Source organism: Ammospiza caudacuta, chromosome 7 (assembly GCF_027887145.1).
Source record: "Ammospiza caudacuta isolate bAmmCau1 chromosome 7, bAmmCau1.pri, whole genome shotgun sequence".
NCBI classification, from domain to species: Eukaryota; Metazoa; Chordata; class Aves; order Passeriformes; family Passerellidae; genus Ammospiza; species Ammospiza caudacuta.
The window spans coordinates 34,161,378-34,185,824 of record NC_080599.1 but is presented as its reverse complement, the minus strand read 5'-3'; the positions used below and the strand labels follow the sequence as shown (position 1 = coordinate 34,185,824).

Genomic DNA, 24,447 nt, shown 5'->3' with positions numbered 1-24,447 from the left:
GGCACCTAAATATTCTGCCAGTGCATACTCTGACCTTCAAATAACCACAAAGTTTTCTGCAACACTTATTCTGAAGCAATGCTCACATGCTACTCTGAATAGGCTAAGAAAGAATATTACTACATGTAAGACCTAACATTGATGTTTAAGAAAGCATAATTTTTCAATTCTATTAAATCCTATATATGTGATTAAAGCGTCAACTATCTAAACAAGATTTGCGCAAGATGTTCTGAACCCAATAAAAGATATTCAATTTTTGTGATTTAACCTCATTTAGATTTATTTGTCTCTGAAAGTATCTACTGCAAATTAAGTATAAGTTGCAGTTACTTTTCTTATAGAAATAGGATGATCTTACATGATAAGGCTGAGTAAATTAATTTCTCATTAAGTATCTGCAGCTACAAAACAACCTAACTTACTAATGAAAAAGACCAATAATATTTTTGATTTTGGAAGGGCTGCTTGCTGTTTTGGTTTAGTTTTTTTTGTTACACAAAACCTGATAAGGATATTCTCAGGAAAATGAGAAGGTGTATTTCCCAAACCACACTGTGTAATTTGGCTGTTGCACCTTTCCTTTCCTTACTGGAAAAAGCAATACTCTTACCATATGAAGTCACTTTGAAGGCATCCAAATAAAGGTCTGAAGACAGCCAGGACACTAATTTATCCAGAAGAAAGAAAATACTACTTTATGAAAGAATGTAGACTATAAAAATAATCCAAAGGGAGAAGTTAAACCTTCCTTGGAATAGTTACAGCCAAGGAGAGAATGGACACCAACACTAACTAAATATTGCATAACAGGTGATCGAAGCAAGCAGTACCCAAATGGAAAAGTATTCTGACCCATTCAAAGGCAGATTTTTTCCAAGTTTCATTTAAAAACAAAAGGTTTTAAAGGAAGAAGAGAGTTATGTAATGCTTGTTTTTTGAAAATCTCCTTTGCAAGATTCCTCATGAACTAAGTGTAGCAAATGAGAAGATAAAGCAAATGTAACTAAAAGTTACAGAGCATGAAATGACAGTTAAAACTGAGAAGACAAGAGGAGAAATCATGCTTTAGGTTACCCCAATTAACTGTGGAGTGCTGCCAATTCATACTGAAAGCAATTCTTACAAGCTGGTTTTAGAGAAGACAGATATAAGAACTTATCATAAAGTTCTGTAAGAACTGTCACCACTGACAGTAAAAGACATAGCAAGAAGAAAGCAAGGACTGTGTTTGGCAGCCATCCATGATATCTACACACCAGTGGCTTTCTGAAGTTCCACAGAACTCCTGTGAGAAAGCAGAAATCAGTAATTCATGGCTAATTTATATATCTGGAGAAGGAAAAAAATAAAACCTCAAAAATTTAAAGCATTCTACAGAGGATCTTCAAACTAAAAGGATGATTTGCTGTGAAACACAGAAAACAGCCAAAACTAAACCACTAACTCCTGTTTCATAAACAAGTGCAGGAAATACTAAAATCCTTCTCTAACATACTTATCTTAAAACTAGAAGACTAACATTTTATAATCCTGTTTAGATACTCTCTGAAACACCACTGCTCTGCCTCAATAATACAAAATTCTAACTATGAAAAGGATTTTTTTCCAGAAGGTTCTGCTAAGCCTAAAACCAACATTGAACTTAACAACATATGTTATATGTTTTCAACTTTTCTATCTTCTATCAGCTTGTGGAGAAGAAATTTTTCTGGTGGGCACAGGAGTTGTAGATAACAAACATTCAGGACTTACGTGTATCAGTAGCCTACACTAATCCCACTCCTTCAGTCTGCCCCCAAAATGATGGCAGAGCATTTTCCCACACAGGAATATACAGCCTAAAACCACACAGAATGAGGAGGCACAGGCTGAGAAATTACACTGAGCTGACAGTGGCACTCAGAGCGACACAAACCAGCAGTTAACACTTCCCACTGTTAAAGAAACAAAAAAAAGGTGAGGGAGCTCTGTCTCCACTCAGTTTTTGATCCATAGGGAAGACCACTAAGCAGCGAGCTGCTCATGTTTCAATCACAAGTACTTTCACTGCAATTCCAGCTATTTATTCATAGAGTACAAGCCAATACTCTCCAATTAACTTAGGGATGAGGAAACAAAAGGACAAAAAATAAAAAAAAATTCTCTCTTACTTATCTGTAATGCACCTACAGCAAAAATCTGCATTCCCTCCCAGAGCTGTTGTCACAACAAGTGCTCTGAGTGCCTGCTGCCACAGACACAGCTTATGTTGACAGAAGTGACTTTATGCTGACATAGTAGTCCCATTTCAAACAAACTTTGTTCCTTCCTTTCACAGGAGGAATTTTTTTCAGTATGCTGTTTTCTTGATCTGTCTGCACTGCCCCAGCTGGGCCTGCACCACAAAATTATATGAAGAGATTCACAAAATTTCCAAGTGAGGAACTGCAGGTCTCAAGACAAGATACACTTCTATTTTAACCTTCTACTTGTTTTCCTGTACATTAAACTTTACATTCACTAAGTGGGAAAAACCCAATTACTACAACCCCATTATCAACCTCATATAAGAATCAGGGCTCTGTATCTTTAAATTCACTTAAAAACAACAGGTTTCTAGCTGGTGATTCTGATGGCAAACATTACAATCATATATCAAATAATGATTGCAAAGAGAAAAAAATCAATCAAAGTCATTAAGAGTTTGCATTTGAATTTGAATTGAAAAGCACATTACATTTTTGAAAAGTACATTTTTCATTTTTTAATATTACTAGGAAAAATCCCCAGCATAAACTGGAAGCTAAGTTACAGCTAAAAATTTTACAATACATCCTTATTTCCCCCTTAGAAATAATGTATCATATTTTAGGGAAGCATGTTATTTACATTTGTTACATTTGAAGACAAAAATGTAATTTCAGATGCCTAACTAGGAATCACTGGTGAACCACACTAAATTATGCTACTAAGCTGCTCCATATCCTTTTCAGCAACAATGACAACAGGGTGGAGTGTTCAGAATGGTATTTATACTAGCAAAAAATATTTCTTTGAAGCTTAATTTTGAAGTTCAAGATTATTGTCTGTTCTGAAAACAAAGAAAACAATTCTGCACAAGTCTGAATTCTGAAGACATAAAAGCCCACACCCAGAAATATAGTAACATGAAGAGTGATGAGTAAGTAACTTTGAGAAAAATGTGTAATTTCAAATGCAGTGACTGGATTGTGATAAACGCATAATTTTTGCATAATTTAAACAGATAAGTCTCCTTGGCTATCACTTCAACTCCCTCCCTCCCTCTGGGAGGTTAACATATCCACAGCAGAACTTCCAGAAAGAAATGGATGTATGCATTTCTCTGGGTCAATACAATTATTCAGCATTTTAACACAGACCTGTGCTCTGTTACATGGACATGGACTGTTGCTGAAGCAGTTTAGGTACAGGCACACTCACTCAATAATTGCACTGAAATGTCAATGCTGACATTATAAAAGACAAAGAATTAGCATTTTTGCCAAATCATTTCTATAACTCACTGAAGTTTAATCCATGAGATTATGTAATCTCCAATTGTAATACTGGAGATTATTACAGACTAAGAAACGTGTTAAATCTTCTTGTTATTTTTAATTAGTAAGCACATAAACTGAAGAACCACCTTACCTGACAGAGTTTCGGCTCCTGTTTTCTATTTTCATTAAAATTCGTACATCTGATTGAGGAGATGCTGTATAGATTTTTAATCTGAAAAAAGAAAGCAGCAAAGATGCAGAAATTATGTACAATGACTTTTCTTCCTGTCATTCATAAGAGATGCCAAAATGATGTCTTTTTTCATTAATAATTTGTCAAATACTAGGTGTTTTCTATATAAATGAGGGTTATAATTATTAGCATCTTTTACTAATTATTCTGAAGGTTTACTGTCACCTCCACTAAAGTTAATTATGGTTATATTTTTCAGAATTACAGTTGCTTTATTTGGTCTTTATGCCATGAGTCAATTTGTAAATTTTTTGTTGGTTTAAATTTGGTGGCTGGACCCCAGGGTTAGTTGGTTGGTGAATGTTAGGATGGTTTTTGTCACAGGAATTAAAGATGTACTGCTGACTGGGAACTCAGCTCTGCAAGCTGATAGTGCAGCTAATTTAAGCCATGTATTCAGAACCATTCCCTTTTATTAGTGCATTAGATCAACTAGGCAGGAAAGTTATTCAATACCCACCTTTGACAAACTACAGGATCTGACTCGACTGGATCAATGTACGGCTTGAGGATATCAGCAAGTGTTTTATCGTCAGGCACCCTTTCAGCAAAGATAAAAATCAAGCATGTGAGACATCCTTCATCATGTACACAAATATCTATTGTGAGTCACCTGTATATTGGCATGCTACAGTGGCACAGCTGAGTAGTTCATGGGAGGATCATAAGTGTGGATCAATACTGCACAGATATGGGCAGCTTTATCTCAGTTTCAGCACTGGGATTTCACAGGCACGTATGAGGAGTAAACAGATGCATATCTCCAGTTTCTAACTCTGCAAAAGAAACATGCTGTTCCTGCAGCCCTAGGAGCAGGCAACACATAATTCTCATCTCCCTTCAGGCTAGGAAAATAGGAGAAACATTTGTCAATAAAAGCTTCTTTATTTTTTGCCTTTTCAAAATGTGTTTGTGGACCTTCCTACAAAGCAAGCAATGCAACCATTTCACCCTGTATGAAGGTCGGTTCCAGAGTGCAGGTGAGGGTGGCAAATTGTGCTGAACATCTGCTCCATGAGAAGAGAGTATGTCAGGTGTAGAGGCACTACTATTATGAATATACAAACTCTCTATTTACATAGAGAAAAGGACTAACAAACATTATGCCTGATTTGGAATGTCTGCTAGCTTTCACAGAGAAAAGGACTACACAACTTTCAATACTTTTTAGATTGAAATGCTCCTTTATTTAAGACTAAAATCAATACCTGAGTTTACCCTGTATAACAGAACTCGGTAAGAACTGATTAAAATATTTTGCAGTTCAACTTCAGCAGATTAATTGAAACTTCATAAAAATATTTTTTAAAGCTCTGTACCCTTTTAAAGTGTATTCAGCATGACAGTGAGGAAATATGAGCTTCAAATGCCAGTAGAACTTGTTCTCCCTGAAAACAAAAGGAAATGCATATTCTTAGTCTTAGTTGGTAACAACAATTTTTTTTCTTTGATAAAGCTTGGTAACCTACAGCATAGGTTCAGAAGAAAATACACAGTTAAGATTTTGAATGGCTTTAAAGAGTATAAAGGGCATGCAGAGAAGCTGAGATGTCCTTTGAAAGATGTAATGCTCCCACATCCTGCTAAATTTCAAATCCTCATGGAATGAAAATCTCTTCCTTACAAATACATTAAGATATCACCAATTAACTGATCAACAGTATTTCACATTTTAAAAGTGAGTCCAGCTGCCCTTTAATTTCAGAAAAGGAAACTGCTTTTTGGCATATCACCCAGGACAGATTACCAAACCTGTGCAACAATAACAGCCAGAGTCCCAGGTGAGGCTGGGTCCTACAGAACACAGGGGGCTCAACCTCTTCCAGCAATGATGGCCTCAATAGAAAATGTGCCATGGCCAGGGAAGGAAGCTGCCTTCTGGCATAACATGGATAAGAGAAGTTAGAAAGAACAAACATTTTACAGAAAGATTGTAAAACTTCTGGTAGAGACAAAGTGATGTCACATTCCTTTCTTCTGTATGTCAGTTGCTATTTTTAAGACCATCTTCCCTCTCCAGCTAGCATAAGTAATACTGAGAACAGAAGCTACTGAAGCATAGCTCAAGAGCAGTATCATTTTAGGCAGTATTTCTAGAGAATTTTGCTACATCAGGCAGTCTCTATTTGCCTTTTTGCTCACTTGCAGAAAGTCTGCAGAAACTTTTCTGAAAGAATTCCATAAGAGAAAGCTTAGGGAAAAAGATTCCCTAATCTAAAAGGTAGGTACCTGGCCTTTTGCTCTGGTTCTGAAATTCACACTCATGACAAACAGTAAAGATTTAGAAATTGGAGCACAAACACCTGTGAGGCACAGGCATATCTAATGGTGTCTTTTTTTTAACTACTTCTTAAAACATTATTATGATGAATCATTGCATCCAGGATAATCACCTTCAGTTATGCAAAGATTCTGGTCTACAATAAAAAGCAAACACAGTGTTGTTCCAACATGTTGATTAATTTGTTTATCAGGCAAATGAAACATTATCCAGCAGGTTCTAGCTGGCTGCAGAGAGAAGTGTATGTGCATCCACTAGCAAAACAGTAAATTTAGCTGCTAAAATCAATCAACTCTGATATCAATTTTTAAATGCAAGCCCTTTTTATAAAGTGAGCTTATCAAATAAGTAATTCTCTTACCTAGTTGTTTCTAGGAGAAAAGTGAGCTTTACAACTGAACTACACTTTCTGGAGTATAAGTAAATTCAGATGTATTAATATTTACCAAAATAAGAGCAAGCAGGAACCCCCAGCTCCAATAAAGTAATAATTAAAATAAAACAAATTGATGAAGTCCAGGTACCCAAAACAATATGTGCCTCAGCAGAGTTGTGCAGCACGCCTTGTGATTCCTCCCTTCTTTCTGCTCATGTTTGTTAGAGAATGAGAATGTGGAAGTAGAGAACATCAGGTCTGGAAGAGGTAAGAAGACTGTACAGCCAGAGTTGGAGGGTAATACAGAAAACATTATTAATCATATAGCATATATATAACCAGAAGGTGACATAGTATTGGGGCCCATGAATTTTATGCTCTTTTGCATATTGGTATGACAGTCTTAAATTGCCAAACTGCAAAATGTTTTGAAATAACTCAAAACCATTGAGTGGAATTTTGGGAGTTTTTTACAAGGTAAGTAAAACAAGGTTTTGCAATTCTTATCTTGACAGCTGAAGGAAGCACCAACGTTACCATACACACAGAGCAAACTGGAATATCCCTAAAGTTATGTAACCACTTCAGTTCCCTTGAGATTAACAAGCTTGTGACTCCTCTCAAACATGTTACTATCTGCCATTTAACATGGAATGGTGTTATTTCAAAGCACTTTCCCAGGGAGACTAGTAAGTTAGTAAGCTTTAGACACAGAAATAGGGTCACCAACATTAGCTGAAAGAAATGATTATGATGGGCATACATCAAAATGTTTCTAAGGACTGTTCAGATGAGGGTTTTGTTCTATGTTATTAACTAACATGAGTCTTGGTAGCATGTTTTCATTTAACTCACCATCTTCCACAATTTTTTCAAACAGGCCATGTTCATCTATTCTAAGCGACCCTTTCTGTGACAATTTGATCTTTAAATCAAGACAGCCAAAGCATGAGAGAGACAAACCATGACACAGCTCACAGAAACATGTATGTATGGGACTGTCTCTAACACAGGCACTTGAGAAAGAAATACTCCAAAAAGAACTTCTAGCTCTCTGCTACCTGTTGCTAGGAACCCTTTACATGAATCTGTAAATGGCTGTCACACAGCACATCCTCATTCACATGCAAGGCTGATTCTCTGTGGGCTCACTGAGGCAGACTCAGCTCATCACTGCAGCTGGAAAATCAGCTTAGAGGGCTCTTCTCAGACTTCCGCCCTCCCTCCCCCTTCCAGGCATAATCCTGCCTATGGAATAGGGCACAGAAAGTGCTGTGAATCAGGGAAGCTGAAGTTTAAAAAGCTCATTTCTCATAAAAAAATTCCACTTTGATAAAACAGAAATGTTGATTTTTTTTCTCAGCAAACTGGCAATTAATGTCTTAGCCTCTCTTCAAAGCACTCTTTGGAAGAACCTGGAAGTAAATGGCAAGCAGAAAGAGGTAAGACAGTTTAAGAACAGGATAGAAGCAGGAAGAAAAAAAGAAGCTTGGAACAGGAATAGCCTCATTCTCTTCACTATATAATGAAGTCTTGAAAAACAATCTGCTGGGTGCCTGTTATTGACGTGAAGCCTCCCTCACCATCACTGATGTGTGCCCAGAGAACTTGATGTCAGCTGTAGATGCTATCAAGGCTGCTTCACAACAAGTTCTGATCAAAGTTAGATATCCTGGCTTCAGATCTCACTGACTTCATTTTCCATTATGGCTCACTGGGGCAGCACTTCCTTCAAATACAACAGACATGTAGTATGCTCATTTTCTAAATGAAAATGCCCAATTGAGTAAGGAATCTGCATTTGAGTAACAGCTCACTCCATGAAGCATTCCATGCCACTCTGCTGCCATGGAGTGCCCCTCCAACAGTGCCCTGGTTTTCTGGACACCAAGGCACTGACTTTAGAATTACCAAAGATCTGGGTGAAGCACAGGCACATCAGTGATGTCAGTACAAGCAGCATCATAGCCCATCCCTGCCCTGCTTGGTTCATCTTGTAGTTTGGCTACTTCAGAAGCATGGAAATGGATCAGAGGGAAAAGGGGAGCCAAGCACCTCTCTCCCTGCATGAGATGTAGGTGCAAAATACATTCAGAACTGCACAGGCTGTTTCACAACTACAGTTTTACAAAAAGTGACAATCTATCTTTCATTTCTCCTAAAACTTCCTTTGTCATCAACTGTAGTTCCCCCAGAACTACATATAGATGATTTAAAAAATTTTCACAGCAACAATGGAAACATTTTTACTTCTGATGTTACAAAGACAGCAGCAGTATATACAAGGGGGCTGTCTCCTCCAGCTGGCTCTCAGAACAACTGCAAACATTTGCACCACCTTTACAGTTACAGCAGTACCTAAGAAGATGCTCAAAAAACTGTGTAGACAGTACAGCTGCTGGGAATTAAAGGACTGATCTAAAAAGGATTCTGGACTTGAACATACTTGTTAAGTGCCTTGGCAGATTTCTAGAAGTGTCTAATACCTGTGCATTTCTTTAAAAATATATTAATATATCTCATAAAGCTTAATTTTCTTATCTAGGCTTCCTCTGAGCATTTCCTCTCAGTTTTGTCTAGAATGCAGTAGAACTGTTTTAAACATGTTTAGAAGGTGTTTTGAAATGTGTGTTTATATATATGCAAACTAAAATATTGACAAAAATTCCAAATTCATTACATCTTAAGATATCAACAGCAGTTCTGGCTCTACAGAAGTATTTCACTGGCAGCCTGTCAAAGACAATGATTCACTGATGATTCTGTTTCAGTTTAGCAACTAGTATTCTTAAAATATTAGTATACAGGATATCTTACGTCAAAGAGCAAATACTGTAGTATTTCCCGTCTCTTTCATTTTGAATTCATTAAAGTGATTAAAAGGACATGAAGTTTGATGACAGACCAGTTATCCTTCCATCTGACAACACCCAATACTCTGTCAGAATGAACTGAAGTTTAACTGAAGTACTGGGCATTCAGCTCGTATAGGTTTGGATAATACTGACTTCCTTTAGCAACTTAATTTTCTTCTTCATGGGTCCAAGAAGGCAAGCAAACCTGTGTACTGAGTAACAACTAAATTCAAGTCTAACAGCTCCAGCAGTGTTATATTAAGTCAAAAATTATATTATATTAAGCTCAGAAAACTCCTTGCTATATTCTCAAAATCAACACTTCAAATAATAATTGTAATTATCTCTACCTAGCTAAGGATTAGAGCTGACATTTTAGAACTTCCAGGTGTACCTCAAAGTGTAACAATAATGATCTTTTAAATTATGTTAGTCCCAAATCTCCACGCTGTATTTTTTTCTCACAATTACATTGAAGAGGTGAGTTAATGTAAGACCTTCCTCCTCCTTCGCCTCCCACATATACCCCTCTGACCAAATGCTCCCAGGCTGCAGGTATGCCTGCTACAAGAGAGGTCTGTAGACCTCTGGCCCCTCTTGGTGGGGAGGAGAGGCAAAAAGGATTTGGTCTGGGAGATCTATGCTGTGGAGTGTGGAGGAAGCTGGCTGGAGATGCCTATGACAGTGCAAGCAGCAGGAAGGGCTGGAGTAGGGCAGCACAAGCTGCAGAGCTCAGGGAACTGCACTGCCCCATTTCAGTGTCTCACTACATCACCTCCTGCCAGGGAACAGGAGCCATGGCCTTGCAAGCTCATTCCCCTCTTCCTGTTTGACCTGCTGCCTGGAGCTTCCCAGTTGGTGCTCCTGTCCTTGGTTTCAGCCTGGCCTCACCTTTCACCCTTCTCCCTGAGGCCCCCTATCCCAGCAATTCACCCCATCAGCTCCACGGAAGAATGTATCCAGTGGGCAACTCTCAGCTGCATTGAAAATAAGAGCACCACAGGAAATGTAGCATGAAGCAGCACTTTGAAAATAATTTATGAATGAGAAGTCAGATGCACCATGAGTTCACACTCTGGACTCAGACACTACTTTCTAATGACCCTCCATTACCTAGATATTCAACACATCAGTCTAACCCATGTGTTGCCCAGCATTGGCACGTATGCTTCCACAACATGGGATTTAGCAAACAAACTCATGGAATCCAGGAAGTGAAGAGTCTGGCTAACACTTCAAAACAACACAGATGTGTCCTCCAGTGCTGGCACAGGCAGGGGATGACACAAGAATACATCTTGTACTTCCTAGCTCTGGACTGCTCTCACTCCTGCCTTGTACTGCCCAAGAGCTTGGCTCGCAGGGAGAGTGTCAGGAGGACATGGGAGAAGCTGTTCTCAGTTTTCCACGCACACATGCTGAGCAGCTTCCAGCCTCCACCCTCTGGAGCAATCTGTCTACAAATCTTCACTGACAAACAGCACGAGAAGGGGAGGAGAGGGACACACCAGACCCTGAGCACTGTCAGGTGCTAAGCTCATATAATGAATATATGACTATTTGCACAGCTTGACCTCATTTCAATGTGATATTCAACAAAATGTTATGAGTGTCATGAAGTCCTGTGACACCCACAGTCTGGGTTTTCTCTAACAGAACTGGTAAAACTTGTAACTTTAAAAGGTTACACTTCTACATCTATTTGATGCCTAACATTTTGCTAAAATCTACAAAACCAAACCTGCCTGTGTTTTTCCCTAGAGCAGCCTCAATGACCCCAGGTGGGTGTGTTGAGCAGTTTCCAGGTGGGTTATTACTGTCAGAGACAGACCTCTGGTGGCCACCCAGAGACCAGCACCGTGGAGTGCACAGCTCCCAGAACAGAGGGGAAACACATCCTGAAAACATAAATGGCCACCAAAACTGAGACCAGGAACAAAACAAGTAAAGGAGCCATCATGGGCATATGAGCCATCAAGGCTGTCACTGCTGTGAGATGCTGAGAAGGCATTTTTATTTGACCCCAGTATACTACTGAGCTGAACTGCAGACCTGATTCCTGTCACAATGAAATACTTTGTAATTTCTTTCATTTTCACCATGAAAATATTCAAAGTATTTTCACTGCGAAAACACTTTAAAATACAATCTCTGTATATTAGAGAAAAACCACAGCATGGATTAAGGAAGAAATATTTAAATTTTCCTTAGCCTTCTTCCTGAATTTGTATCTGTCTGCACTTGTCTTTCTAAGCTGTGCTGTATCAAACATTTCCCTTCCCCAGCACAGCAGCTCCCATCACAGAATGCAACTTGGCTACTGAAGCACCTCTTCAGATTTAAGTCAGCCTTTTCACAGAAAGGGATTTGTGCAAGCTTTCTACATCAATCAATCCTCTATCACAAAACCTCCAAAGAAGCATTTTCTTTTTCCAGCAAAAAGCCCAAGTGTTAATTAAAAGAAAAAATCACAACAGCACAGATTCTTTGTTCCGTTACCCAGGTGTTAGCATTTTCAAAATAAAGCATGAATCACGTAAGCTGTTAAAGCAAGCTCAAAGAACCTAAAAAAATGAAAACAAAGCATGAAATATTCAACAGCTTTTGCAAAACAAGGTGCAGCTAACAGATTTCAAAGCAAGCATATTGGTGTGAAGTCAAATTCTCATCATTATATGCTCATTACATACTGCTGACTGTAACCAGCTGAAGACTCACATGGAATTGAAGGTGGTAGAATTTTCTCTTCTTTTTGTGAATCCAACAGGCAGTGTTTTTAGCTCAATATTACACCCTCGAGCTTTGTTCCTCAAGAAGTATAACTGGAAAAAAAAACCATAAAACAATTTGAATATATAAACCCTTGAAAATTAAATGATAAAAAGCTGACAGGAATTATGAGAATATTATAGAAAAGGCCATATTTAATGAAATACTCTAAATTTTTTAAAAAAATCCCAAATGAAAAAAATTAACTCTGCCTAGAAACTCTCTGAAACATTTCTGTAAGTTTCTTTACTATTAAAAAAGAACATGTCCTCCTCATAGCAGAAGTTCTTCAGCATACCATGAAAGCCACAGTGGGTGTAATACCACCTCAAGGATGCTTTCTGGGTTACAAACCTGCTGGCACAATGGACACACAAGCACCATCCCAGCCACTGCCAAATTCTGATTTGAAGGCACCACTAATGGCATCGTCCCATTAACGTGCCCAGTACCACACCCGTGCAGCATTTCCCCACCTTCAGCACACATTTCCAGGACATCACAGTGCTCAATACACACACAAAGAGAATATGACTCCAGCCAGAGAGGAAGCTGGACTCTTCTGAATTTATTCTGCCATCAATGTGAGTCCTGAGTGTAGGGCTATATTTCAAGGTATCTTCAAAAGACTAGAAAACAAAAGGGCCTTGATGCCTTTTTGTGATTTAATGAGTCAAAATATTTTGGAGTAGAGTTGGTTGGGCTTATTTGGGTTTTGTTTTTTTGTTCATTGTTTTTAGTTGCTGAAAGTGCTTCAGCAAAAACCTCTTCTCCCTTAGAAGGCTATCTTTTATGTCACTCTTGCTTAGACTCAGTCTTTGAAGAGCTCTAGCTGTCTTCATTTGGTATATATAGGGAACCACATAACAATTTTTAGGCAATTATTAAATCCATTGTTTACCTGGAAAGTGTGTACTTAAAAATTCAAAAGTTGTGGAGATGTAAGGAAGCAAAAATTCAGACTTTCTTAACACACATCTATCATCTAACAGCAACAGTGGTCACACATAAATTTTAAAAAATGTCAGTGATCTTTTCTTCCAAGCAACTGGATGTAGGCATCAATACCATTGCTGCATAAACCTAGAGACTTCTTTTGATTTCTGGCTCTAAAATTCAGGGTCATTCATACCTTCATAAGAGAGGTACCAGCTCTGGAATCTGGACTGGGACTACCTCAGTGGGAATTCAAAGGCAGCCAACCCTAATTCCAACAGAGCAAAAGGAGAATCAAAAACTCACAAGTCTTTTTGTTGCTGGACTATGCATGATACAATGTCGAGCAGCAGCATCAGCTGTCCTTCCCACATCTTCCAGGAAACGATAATCTGAAGGTTAAATGGAACAAAAAAAATGTAGTGCCAGCCTAGTAAAACCAGGGAGTTTTAGAACACACACAATATGTTCTTACCACTCAGAAGGTTCAAGTCAGTAAATTCATTTACAGAGACAAACGCTGTTTTATTCCTGATTCCGTTACAGCTCAGTGCAAGCTTATGTTTCTTTACACACAACAGGCTGAAATGACAAAAAAAAGGAATTAACATGTTCAGCACATGAATGCGGAAATAATCAAAACTATTTAGTTGAGATAACAGATACCTGCACGAATATTTCATGCATCGTGGACATCTGTACTTGGCTTCTTCTTTGCTACAGGTTTCACACCTGAAAGAAGTAAAAAACACTTCTCAATAAGGGAGCATTTTTGCACCTTACTGGGCTATGGAAGTGCCTGCTCAAAAGCCAGGCACTAGGCCATCCATCAGCATTTTCATGAACAGCTATTTTAAGTGCACCTTGAAAGGAGAGAAAGAAAATACAAATATCCTGGATTAGGAAAGGTGGCAGACAAAACAACACAAGCCATGGGGAGTATCCCCAAACACATGCATTACAACACTGTAGATAATTGAAAGAAAAAAACCCACATGGTAACTGAAGAGCTGGAAACATAGCAAGCCTTTATCAGCCTTTATGCTTTGTGGCCTGTGCTTTTTCTCCTTCTGCATCACCTATAGTGTGCACTATACCAGGCTGGCTTGTAATACTCCCAGCTTTAGGCACACGGAAAATAAGTCTCATTGATTCACACTAAACCCTGAACAATTCATCCCATTTTTTCACTGGAAAAAAAAAAGCATGACAACACGGTCAGCCAAACAACTTCTGGCCGTCAGCAGGGCAAATTCCAAAGTCAGGGAACCTTTCAGGCACAATATGTGAGATTTATCAATTTAACTAATAATCAGTGAAAAATGTTATTCCTCTACAAATATGACCATATGTTTTTAACTAGGCTAGCAAAACAGCTGCTTCTCCCACTCTTAAGAAAAAGGTCTCTGTATCATCACTCTTATTTTAAATCTGACAAGCAGAAAAGAGAAATGACAGTGAAGTTTTCGAGAATATACAAACGCACCATTTTCAACTCCTAGGGGATAAATGCCAGCCCTAACCCACTTCTCTTCCTCTCCCCACCACGTGCTCGCTGTTTGCTGCTAGCGAGGGCCTGAAGGACATGCCCAGCAATACCACCGCCTGACGAGCTCTGTGAATTAGCAGCCCAAAGCCATTCTAAGAACCGGGAAAAAGGGTTTCAAACACTGCAAACCAGAAACGGGGAGTTATTCTGAACAGGAATTCCCCTTTCCCGCTCTGCGGGATCCCAGCGGTACCCGCTGCCCACACCGCTCCGGCGAGGCTCTGCCCCGGGCGGCGGCAGCGCGCAGCTCGCTCGGGCCTCACCCGCGCGGGGCTACAGGGCACACCCGCCGAGCCCCGCGGAAGGCGCTCCCGAAGCCCGTGCGGCCGCTGCCGCCGCCGTGCCGTACCTGTGCAGGGACATCTTCCCGCCGCCCGCCGCCCGTCCGGGCACGACCCAGTGCCGGTCCTGCTCCGCCATGGCCGCGCCGCGGGGCCTCACGGGGCAGGCGCGGCCTCTGCAGCGCCGCCTGGCGGCCGCGAGCCCCAGCGCAGCCGCACGGGGCGGGCCCGGAGCCGGACCCGCCGCGCCGGGGCCTGCGGGGCTCGGGGACCCTCGGGGCTCCAGGACCGATGTTCCAGCCAGGGAGGCTTCCCAGAGCCCAGAGGAGCTTCCCGAGCCGCGCTGTGCGCCGCACACCAGCACGGTGACCAGCCAGGTGACACCGGGCTCACTCCTCACCTGTCCGTGTCCTGCCGTCTGCGTGGGATGTGCATTTCTGCCTCAGCTGCGGAAATGCACATCCGAGCAGCGTTGCAAGACTTTAAACTCCTTGCTTTTAAAAGAGATATTTTCTGAAATTAAGAACTTCCAAAAATAGGGCAATGAGATGAATAAAATATCAATGAAGCAGACGTTTTCTTAAAAATTATAATCTTGGAAAATACCCCCAACATTTGCCAAAACATCACCTCCAAAGCCAAACTCAGAGCAAATGTCAAATCAGGATGTCAGTGTATTGATCTTGAAAATACAAAAAGTGAGACATTTTCTTATCCTTCTGTAATCGTGCTTTGTTTTAGCAGATTTTTGTCAAAGTGGTCAAAAATGATGCTTTGATACAAAGTGTAAGATGGGATGTGCACGTACGTTACTTTATAAAAGTGAACATTGTCCCTCTGTCAGTATTCTGTGGCACACATCATATGCATTTCCCCTTGGGAAGGGAAACACTGCCACCTAAGGAAAGTGCCCTTCTAGAGGATTTTCATCATTTCTAAGAATGACTATACAATATGAAACAGAATAGTAAAAGACAAAGAAATAGTTTGGAAGCTTATTTTATTATACTTTGGTGGTGTGGTTTACTGCAGATGAAGACAAGTTGTTTGAACACTCCCAGGCTCCTCAAATACAGTCTGGTATCACCTTGCCGTGTACTGCTGAGCACACTTTGAATTGATAATAGATAGAGGCATATCAATATAAAGAGTGCTTTTTCTAATGGTAAAACTGTTCTTTTTTACAAAGAAAAAAAAAAACCCAAACAACTTCACGGAACATTTTAGGCTTAATTTTAAAAGCCCAAAATGATCTAATAAATTTTCCAAAAAAAAAAAGGAATTTCTAAGAGGATGAAATGCTGATTATAATTTAACAGTAGCCATTCAGAAGACACACTGTAGTAGATCTTTTCAGAAGTTACAAAATATATACAGAATATATCATCTTAAGATGGCTTTGGCATTAGCAATGTTAACTGAATACAGAATTTAAAAGTCAAAACCACTTTAGGTAGTTCTTTTTACAACAATTTTCACAATGGCTGTAACAGAAACTGTTCTGACTATATGCATCATATACAATATGCTGTCTTATACACCATTTCCAAAATAGTACACAAAAATATTTTAAACAAGAAATCCACATAAATAATGTTTTCAGTTATGTGAAGTATGTGACCAACGGTTTACAATAAGTACCTTCACAACAGAAACATATCCTGATGTAACCAGCACATACAGTCTGAAAGATAAAATGGGACTCAATCTCTGCTAAGGCCACAAGCACCCTGTGTTATGAAGAGCACCAAGGCAACGTGGACAGGAAACACAAAGAGGTAGTGTGCCATCTGTTCAGATGTGTGTGTCCACCAAGGACTGGAATAAAGCAATGGTTAAGAAAAGAAGACATTGTACTGTGGCATGATTCACTTTTCATACAAAAGCTATTGCACATTTAGGAGCACTAGCAGGTATTGCTCCTCAGTATCACACGTCTCCAGCTTTCCTCAGGATGGTTTTTGTGCAGTGCTGTTAAAAAGCTTGCTAAGAACACTTGATGTCCTGAAAAACTCCATGTTCAGATACTCCATTCCAGAAAATTATGCAAGAAAGCACCAATAAATTTATTTTTAAATACTTTAAAGAAAATTGCTTTAGTATTTTCTTTCTTTTACTTTTCCAATGTAATTTCTCCTTAGGAGGAAGTCTTTTTCTTCCTGAGGTTCTTGAACCAACAACATTTGAAATTATTCTTCAGTTTCCTAGTAATTTTGCCTGCAATGGATCATTACTTTTGTATTCAATCTGTGCAGCAACTCCATGCTGATGCAACAAGAAACCTAGGACAGAAATCTTACAGGAAGCATACGGAGCCACTTTCTATGAAGTGCTGCTGGCCTGGTTTGCGGTGAGGAAGTGCATTAACTTGAACAACTGGAAGCTGATTCGTGTCCTGAGTGTGAAAAAAGAACTGAGTCTTATGCCAGCTGCCATCTTCAATCTGGAACACACAGGAGAAGCATATCAGAGTCATATAAAAGGTGAGCTTCAAAACACAAATGAAAATTGTGCTTACAGAGTGAAAGAGAAGTAGTGCACAGAACATTTACTCTCTCAGCAGTTTCTAAAGGAACTGTGTAATTTAACAAATGCCATTTTTGAAGCCTGAATTTTTATTTTGAGGGTAACCATTTCTAAATTTTCCTGGAGAACCTCCCTATTTCTTTGCTGATGTCTCTGCAGTGTCTTTGTACACACTCAAGATACATGAGACACAATGCAAACAGCAAGTATAGACACCCTGTATCACTGCAATTGCTTTTACCCTTGAAGAGATGATGAATTCAGTATCTAAAGGCTGGCATATGCAGAGCTATGTAAAGAAGCAAGTTTTAATGGATGTGAATCTAAATAATTATTTATTTGCAGAAGGTTAGTAATGTCTAAACAGTACCTCTGCCTCCCTTTGATAATGTGATGCTGAAAGGTATTTACCATGCATTCATCCAGAAGCACTTTAGGTTCCAGGAGAGTATTTGCTTTGAATATTTGACCATTCCATCCTTTAAAGGTAACTGATGTCTTCTGGCCCCCTGCTGCAGTCAGTCCCCACATGGGTGTGTTCAGACAATGGACTGTGATGCTGTGGGTTGCTTCTGAGCTCAGTAAATGAAGGAAGTTCATCTGCACTTTTCCAACACCAAACTCCAGCTGAATTCCGAGAGAAAAGCATTGTTAGGCTTACAGCTGGGCTGTGCTGAGTGGCTCAGCAGCACAAAGTGCCATGGACATGGCAGGGTGGTGTTCAGGCACAGGAGCATGTACACATGTTTATATACACTGGGGCCAATGCCAAAGAGCACCATCTGCATTCCTCAGGGAGATGTTAGGCCCTATTACAGGCATTACTATAAACAGAAGCTTTCATAGGATATTTTCAAAGCTTAAATATAAACATTTGCTGATGCTTACAACACTGCTGAAATACAGCTGGTCAGAAAACAGTATTTTTAAATAAGGAAACTGAAGCAAATGTTTTTGTGATTCAAACAAAGATATTATCAGCAGCAGTGTTTTAACTGAAGCCACATCACTCTGCTGTTTAGTCTTCTTAGACTACAGGTTCTGGCAATACTGATAGTCCATTACAAATGCAAAAGTTCATAAGTATACTTTGATTTTAGACAGAAAATATAGTAACTCATTATACAAGAAGAATTTCTCCAAGACTATTCCATATTCAGTGATCTTCCAAATGTAGGAATGCATACATGAACTTCACAGTATTTCTAAAGCTCTTCAATGACTACACTGTATATACGTAACTTCACAAACATACATTTTCTATTCCCAAGATACAAGAACTACATGTAAAGAGGTGCATGAACTAATGCTGTACAGAAAACTGGTCCCTCCCTAATGGCATTTAAAAGTTCCTAAGTGTTGGAAAGCAGTAATAACTTTCATTCTTTTTATTGTAACAACCTCAGCATCTCGACACTTAGGTGTCCTAAGTGATGAGATACCAATGTAGCTTAGAAGTATTCCGGGCTTATTTTTATGCCTTGTAAAAGAAAGTATAAAGCAAAACAAAATAATTCTATCAGCATGGATAGATTCTCACACAGTGAGAATTACTAACATATATAGTCTCCAGAAAATCTGTAACTTCTGTAGCAGAATAAATAAAGTCCTTCCACAAAGATGCACAATAAATCCCCCCCTGAAATCTAATCTTTTTAATGAGTTAAATAAGTAAGCATGCATTTGTTTAGAGTTCCAGCACAGGCACAGTGTCTGTAGAACAATGCATACCTTTGTCACAGACAGTGGTGTTAAACATGTCTGACCACCCGCAGTGAAGTTGCAGAAAACTTCAATGGCATCAGAAGGACATCCAATATTTGGGTCAATCCAGTATTTTCCTATTAGGATATAATTCCAGACAGAAAATAAAACCAAAATATAATTACTACTAATTTGCTAAAATATTAATACTTCCTGGCAAAGACTACATATATTATCACTATACCTTCACAAGGAAATGAAAGGAACATGAAAATGTTTTCACTATTAAAATTATACTAATAACAGATACTGAGAAAAACTACCATAATAAACCACTTCTGACTACAATTACACTGACAGCTTTAAATAGGAGGGGTTTTTAATTTGAAATATTGATTCAGGAACTTGTGAGATACAATGACTGGCAGTGTATCTGACAGTGATAATGTATGGTATGCAATTTTTTCATTAGGAATCTAGAATCTTGCAAGATTAGCTATACATATTTGGAAAACTTCAAATCACAAAATTGCACTCAATTTCAATTTTCTAGATACATCAGTTTGCTAATAGCTATTATCTGTCTCATATTTATATATTAGATAGCTACATACTTCTACCTTTAAAATTCAGAAATTTTATCTTAAAGCTGAAATAAATCTATTTGTAACAGGCACACCGCAAGAGGACACAATAAAAAAGAAAAAAAGCATTAAATCGATCAGTTCAGAGATTGAATGCAGAAAGCAACACTTGGAAGCAGCACCTTTGAAAGGTACCTGAGTGAAAGTGGGCACTTACCATCAGCCACTTTGGGTTCACAGTGGAGCAGATCCCTGCAGATGCGTGCTGGGTTATCCCGTGTGCCAAGAGGGTTCTTGATGCTGTGCAGTAAATTGCTAAGGTAGTGGAGCGTTTTGAATATCTCTGTACTCTGATCTAGCAAAGTTACTTCAGTATTCTGGTATTTCTGCCAAGGGCCATTAGCAAATGCGTTACCACAAAGAAGTGTCACAACAACAGTATATGCACTAAGAGTCAAATGTCAAATGGCCATTGAATAGCCAGCCAGAATCCAAGTGTTTGCATTAATGCAATCAGCCATGTAAAACAACCTAAGGGTAACATATCCCAATAGACAAATTAGGACATTTTATTAAAACTGTCAGAATGGTGACGTTAAGGCAGGTTTAGGTCATGCAAATTTGTCATTATGATCTAATGACATAAAAATATGGATACAAGGAAAGAAAAGGAAAAATTTGGTGCATTTTTAAAGTAAACTTAGAGGTTTCAAATTTGAAATAGTGAAATTTACTCTTAAGCTTAACCTAAAAAAAAATGCAAATGTATTTGACTTCACCCACATAAGGGATTTTCATGCAACCAATGCAGCCAGACACCTTTATGTTGATTTTTTTTAATCAAACCCTAAATGCTACTATTGTTATCTGTGTCTGAACAGATAAAGTCCACTATGTGTGATAGTCAGTAAATTTTCACTACTACCAATTATCACAAAAGGTGGAAGTCTTGCTGCTTCTCTTAATTTCAACTCTATCCTGTAAATCCTAGCACGTTTCATTACATTCTGTAGCTTGCTATCCATTATTAATTTAAACTAAGTCTTTGAAAAGAAACCCTGTTATGTCCTCAAAAAAAAATTATAATTGCATTCCCTGTATGATAATGTAAATACATTTAAATATATACCTCCATCTGCAAGGCAGCATTTGACTCAAACAAAGCTTGAACAGCAGCATTGAGATCCACTTGTTTCTAAAAAACAGGTATTTCAGAATATAAAAAGATGAACAAGAACATACAAAAGTGCAGGTGGTAAATTCTTTGAACAGTGGAACAAGGAGTACATTTGAAGAGGATCCTGTTATTTTCCCTTTCAATAAAGCACTGGTTAGGGTAGGTTAGGCTTGTTACAGAATTTACCCTTGGTCCTGGTGGTCCAGGTGGTCCCTGGAAAATGGGAAAAAACACATATTAGGTGCTTCACATCTTTATATAGTACAATCAAAATTGAAAAATACAGGCAGAGTTTTTTATGCACTTACAGGTGGCCCAGGCTGGCCCTGCCATCCCTGAGGGCCCTAGAAGAAATGGATATAGAAAGCAATAGTTACTGGATAAGAAAAACTGGATATAGAAAGCAATAGTTATACATTAGAAGAAATGGATATAGAATGCAATAGTCATACATTAAAGTCTCTGGTTTTACATTTATGTATTTATTAAATTACAAACATGTCCCAGTGTGTATAAGGAAGAAGGTATGATATCAGCTGTGATAAAGTTGTGGATTATTAGTTACTATTGTTAAAGTACCTTGCACCATTTACCATATGAATATTCATGTTGGAATTCATGTGTTGTCTGGTTCCTTGTTTCTCCAATTACTTCTGATATGAAGGGAACATTAAAGGTCATATAAAGTATTAATAGATAATGTGCTATACATTGTGCCCATGTTATATGTATGCTGAGAAGATAAGTACTAGAAGGGGTAAATAATCACAAGAATATTGTAAATAATGTTATAAGTAACTGCAAAAAACTAACTGATCCATTTTAATCCATGAGTATGTGCCAGGCTTTTATCAGTTTAATTTATCAGCAGTGTCAATTTTCAGCCAGAACATGTTATGTTCATTGTTTTACAGTGATATAGCAAACTTCCTCTTTATTCAAAAAGTTATGTCCTTATTTTAGTGTGTAGGATGATTGTGGAAGAGAAGGAACTGCTCTTCCCTAGCTTACAGTGCCTACAGTGCACATAAATCTGTGTTTTAGGCTGCCTTAGGATTGAAAATGGACCTTTCCAATACAATAAACCCATCTGAATAATTCTTTCAAATATTTATTCAACTATTCACATTGAGCTAGAATTTGTTCTGGACATTTATTAATATGCAGTGACAATTGTGTCTCTGCTAGGTTCTTCAAGCTCTACATACTCAAAGCTTCTCGGAGCTATTGTAACAAACAATGGCACAAATGATCACAAGGAAAAGAATAGGTGGCAGTGCCTTAAGAAGAGAGAAAGAGAAAGAATGAAAGGCATGGGCTAGATCTGCACCTTAAATTACTAAAACCCTTTCAACACAGCTAAGTCAATTTAAGCAGAACATTCTTTTGTCAGTGCTGCTTGTACCAATTACTTGAGCACAATAAGCTGTTCCAACAAAGCCCTCATACGTCAGTACGGTCATGCTAGAACAAAATCTCTGCCAAAAGTGAAATAATCTGATGTGACGTGGTCACGCTGACAAACGTTGTGAAACTGATCTAGTCAAATAGGAATTAAGCTGTAAATCACTTGATAAAGTAATAACAAGTGTTTCTGCTGTGAGATTTCACAGCAAGCAAGGTCTGTGTGAGTGTCACCTCATGCTACAACTGCTGAACTCGGTTTGTGCTCAAGCTGCCAAAATCAAGGGCAGCTGGAAATGGTTAAAGAAAGACCAGATTCAATCTAATATTAATTCATGCATATTTTAAAACAGGATCTCAAACCAGATGGGAGAAATGTACCTAAGTCACTGAGGCTGCAAATTTATCAGTGCTTAGGTCCTGAGGCAGAGCATGCGGTGGTGCCAGGGAATGCATCTGCTGGGGTTACAGTGGCAGCTGCACAACTGCAGCATGTCTGCACATCACCTGCCCTGGCTGTGCCCAGGGCTCAGCTGCTGCATCATGAAGGATGGGAAAACTGGGGGCCATCCTGTAATTCCAAGCACCAGCTCTATGCAAGGCTATGTTGCCTCAAATGGCTTTGAGGGAAGACCCATGTCTTGTATGTGTTCTTTGGAGAATAGAGGAAATTCCAAAGGGAAGCAATTTCTGGATGTTTAGGTAGATGATTTTCTGATACTTAACAGCAAGAAGACCTTAATAAGTCTATGGATTGTAAGCTTTTTTATTTATTTATTGTGAGCTTTTCAGCTGATAGATCCTGCCCCTATTTATGTTTCATCCCCTTACACCTATAGAAGGGACTGGAAGCCATCTTTTAAGTAGATATTTAATGATTAACTTCTTTTTAAAAGATGTTAATCATTAATGTTGGCAAAAGAAAATAGAAGAACAAGTAATTTTAGCAAGTAATAGTATGGATATCCCTGTGGGTTCTGTGTGAAGTAACTAGCTGTTATTACTTCTCTGAGTTTGATTATTGTCCAGCTTGAAATTTCTTTGAGATCCTGTTATTATTAAATATGCATACAATATTGTTGTTATTCATTATTAGGAAACTGTTCCGAGTTTACACAGATTACATTCATTATTTTGGCATAGTTCCTCAGCTGTTGCAAATCAATTGAGTTTCACAGAGCTATACTGTTGTATGCCAGCTGGGAAGGCTGACTCCACGTTTGACTAATCAGGTCAGGTGTTCAGGTGCTGTTAGAGTGCTCCAGGATACCTTCAGTCTCATGTGAATATATCACTGGCCTGTCTGATCATGCTTTGGCCAAGTATGTTTAGAATAAAATGAAAGAGAAAGTGAAAAAGAATCTTGAGAAACAAATTTGACATTGTAAGGATATATTTGTTTATCTTGGTTCAGGACTTGATTATTCAAAAACCAAATCAAGGAAAGGTAAAAAGTCTTCAACAATTTGTCCCTAAGTAAGCACTGCTCTTGGATGAATAGATGCCCTTGTTCTGAATGCTGAGATTTAGACATTCCAGTATATTTTTCAGATGACTGAATGCTTCAGTTAATGTTCTGTGTTCTTGGCATATGTCACCTTTTAAAGACTCAAGAAGTCTTGGGACAAGAGCAGTTCAATTTTATAGTGGTTTCTGAGATAGAACTGAATGTTTTAAAAATAAAAACCTGCACTGTTCCAATGAGTTTAAGGTATTTTGCAAAAGAGGAATGTCATTTGTCTTGATCCACTGTCTCCTTGCCAGTAAAACCCATGGGAAAAAAAGGAGGTAAATAGTGAATGCTATTTGTGAACTACTTTGTGGAATATCACATTTCTTAAATGCATTAAAACTTCAGAAAGCTATAGCAATTATCTTTACAAATCTTTGTGCAGTATATTTTAAAGATTTATAAAGATAATTGCTATAGCTTTCTGAAGGGATTTTACCAATGTTCGTTCTTTCTGCTGCAGAGCAGAAAAATAAGGCTAAATTACACTTTTCATGAACTAAGTTAATTGCTAAATGTTTTACTGGAATGTACCAGATTACTTTTACAAATCTACTTAACTTAACCTTTGGTCGCATTAGAATTTAAGTGAGAAAAATGTAATTCCAGTCCATGAAAACAAAAGCAGAGACTAAACCAGTTAGTTTCAGTGTGTTCTTAATTCTTTAATCTCTCCATTTGATTGAACGGAAGTTCAAAGGCCAAAATCCCAATCTTTTACTAATGCTGAGAGGCTCTG

The 24,447-nt window shown here is 38.5% G+C and overlaps 2 protein-coding genes across 2 annotated transcripts in view; both read right to left on the bottom strand.

Moving 5' to 3' along the window:
- ZNHIT6 (zinc finger HIT-type containing 6) overlaps positions 1–14,958 on the bottom strand; it is a 30,348-nt gene extending 15,390 nt beyond the window's left edge. The window contains exons 1-8 of the mRNA XM_058808787.1: positions 14,872–14,958; positions 13,640–13,705; positions 13,449–13,555; positions 13,280–13,365; positions 11,987–12,090; positions 5,076–5,144; positions 4,217–4,297; positions 3,655–3,735 (exon numbers count right to left, since the gene is read on the bottom strand). Coding sequence (XP_058664770.1) covers positions 3,655–3,735; positions 4,217–4,297; positions 5,076–5,144; positions 11,987–12,090; positions 13,280–13,365; positions 13,449–13,555; positions 13,640–13,705; positions 14,872–14,942 — 665 coding nt within the window. The 5' untranslated portion in view covers positions 14,943–14,958. The remainder of the gene's footprint in view (positions 1–3,654; positions 3,736–4,216; positions 4,298–5,075; positions 5,145–11,986; positions 12,091–13,279; positions 13,366–13,448; positions 13,556–13,639; positions 13,706–14,871) is intronic.
- A 2,141-nt stretch (positions 14,959–17,099) lies between these two features.
- The window catches only part of COL24A1 (collagen type XXIV alpha 1 chain), a 112,817-nt gene continuing 105,469 nt past the window's right edge, over positions 17,100–24,447 (bottom strand). Inside the window, exons 54-60 of the mRNA XM_058808081.1 lie at positions 21,103–21,138; positions 20,981–21,007; positions 20,747–20,812; positions 19,835–20,003; positions 19,061–19,170; positions 17,741–17,956; positions 17,100–17,246 (exon numbers count right to left, since the gene is read on the bottom strand). Of these exons, the coding sequence (XP_058664064.1) occupies positions 17,100–17,246; positions 17,741–17,956; positions 19,061–19,170; positions 19,835–20,003; positions 20,747–20,812; positions 20,981–21,007; positions 21,103–21,138 (771 nt within the window). The remainder of the gene's footprint in view (positions 17,247–17,740; positions 17,957–19,060; positions 19,171–19,834; positions 20,004–20,746; positions 20,813–20,980; positions 21,008–21,102; positions 21,139–24,447) is intronic.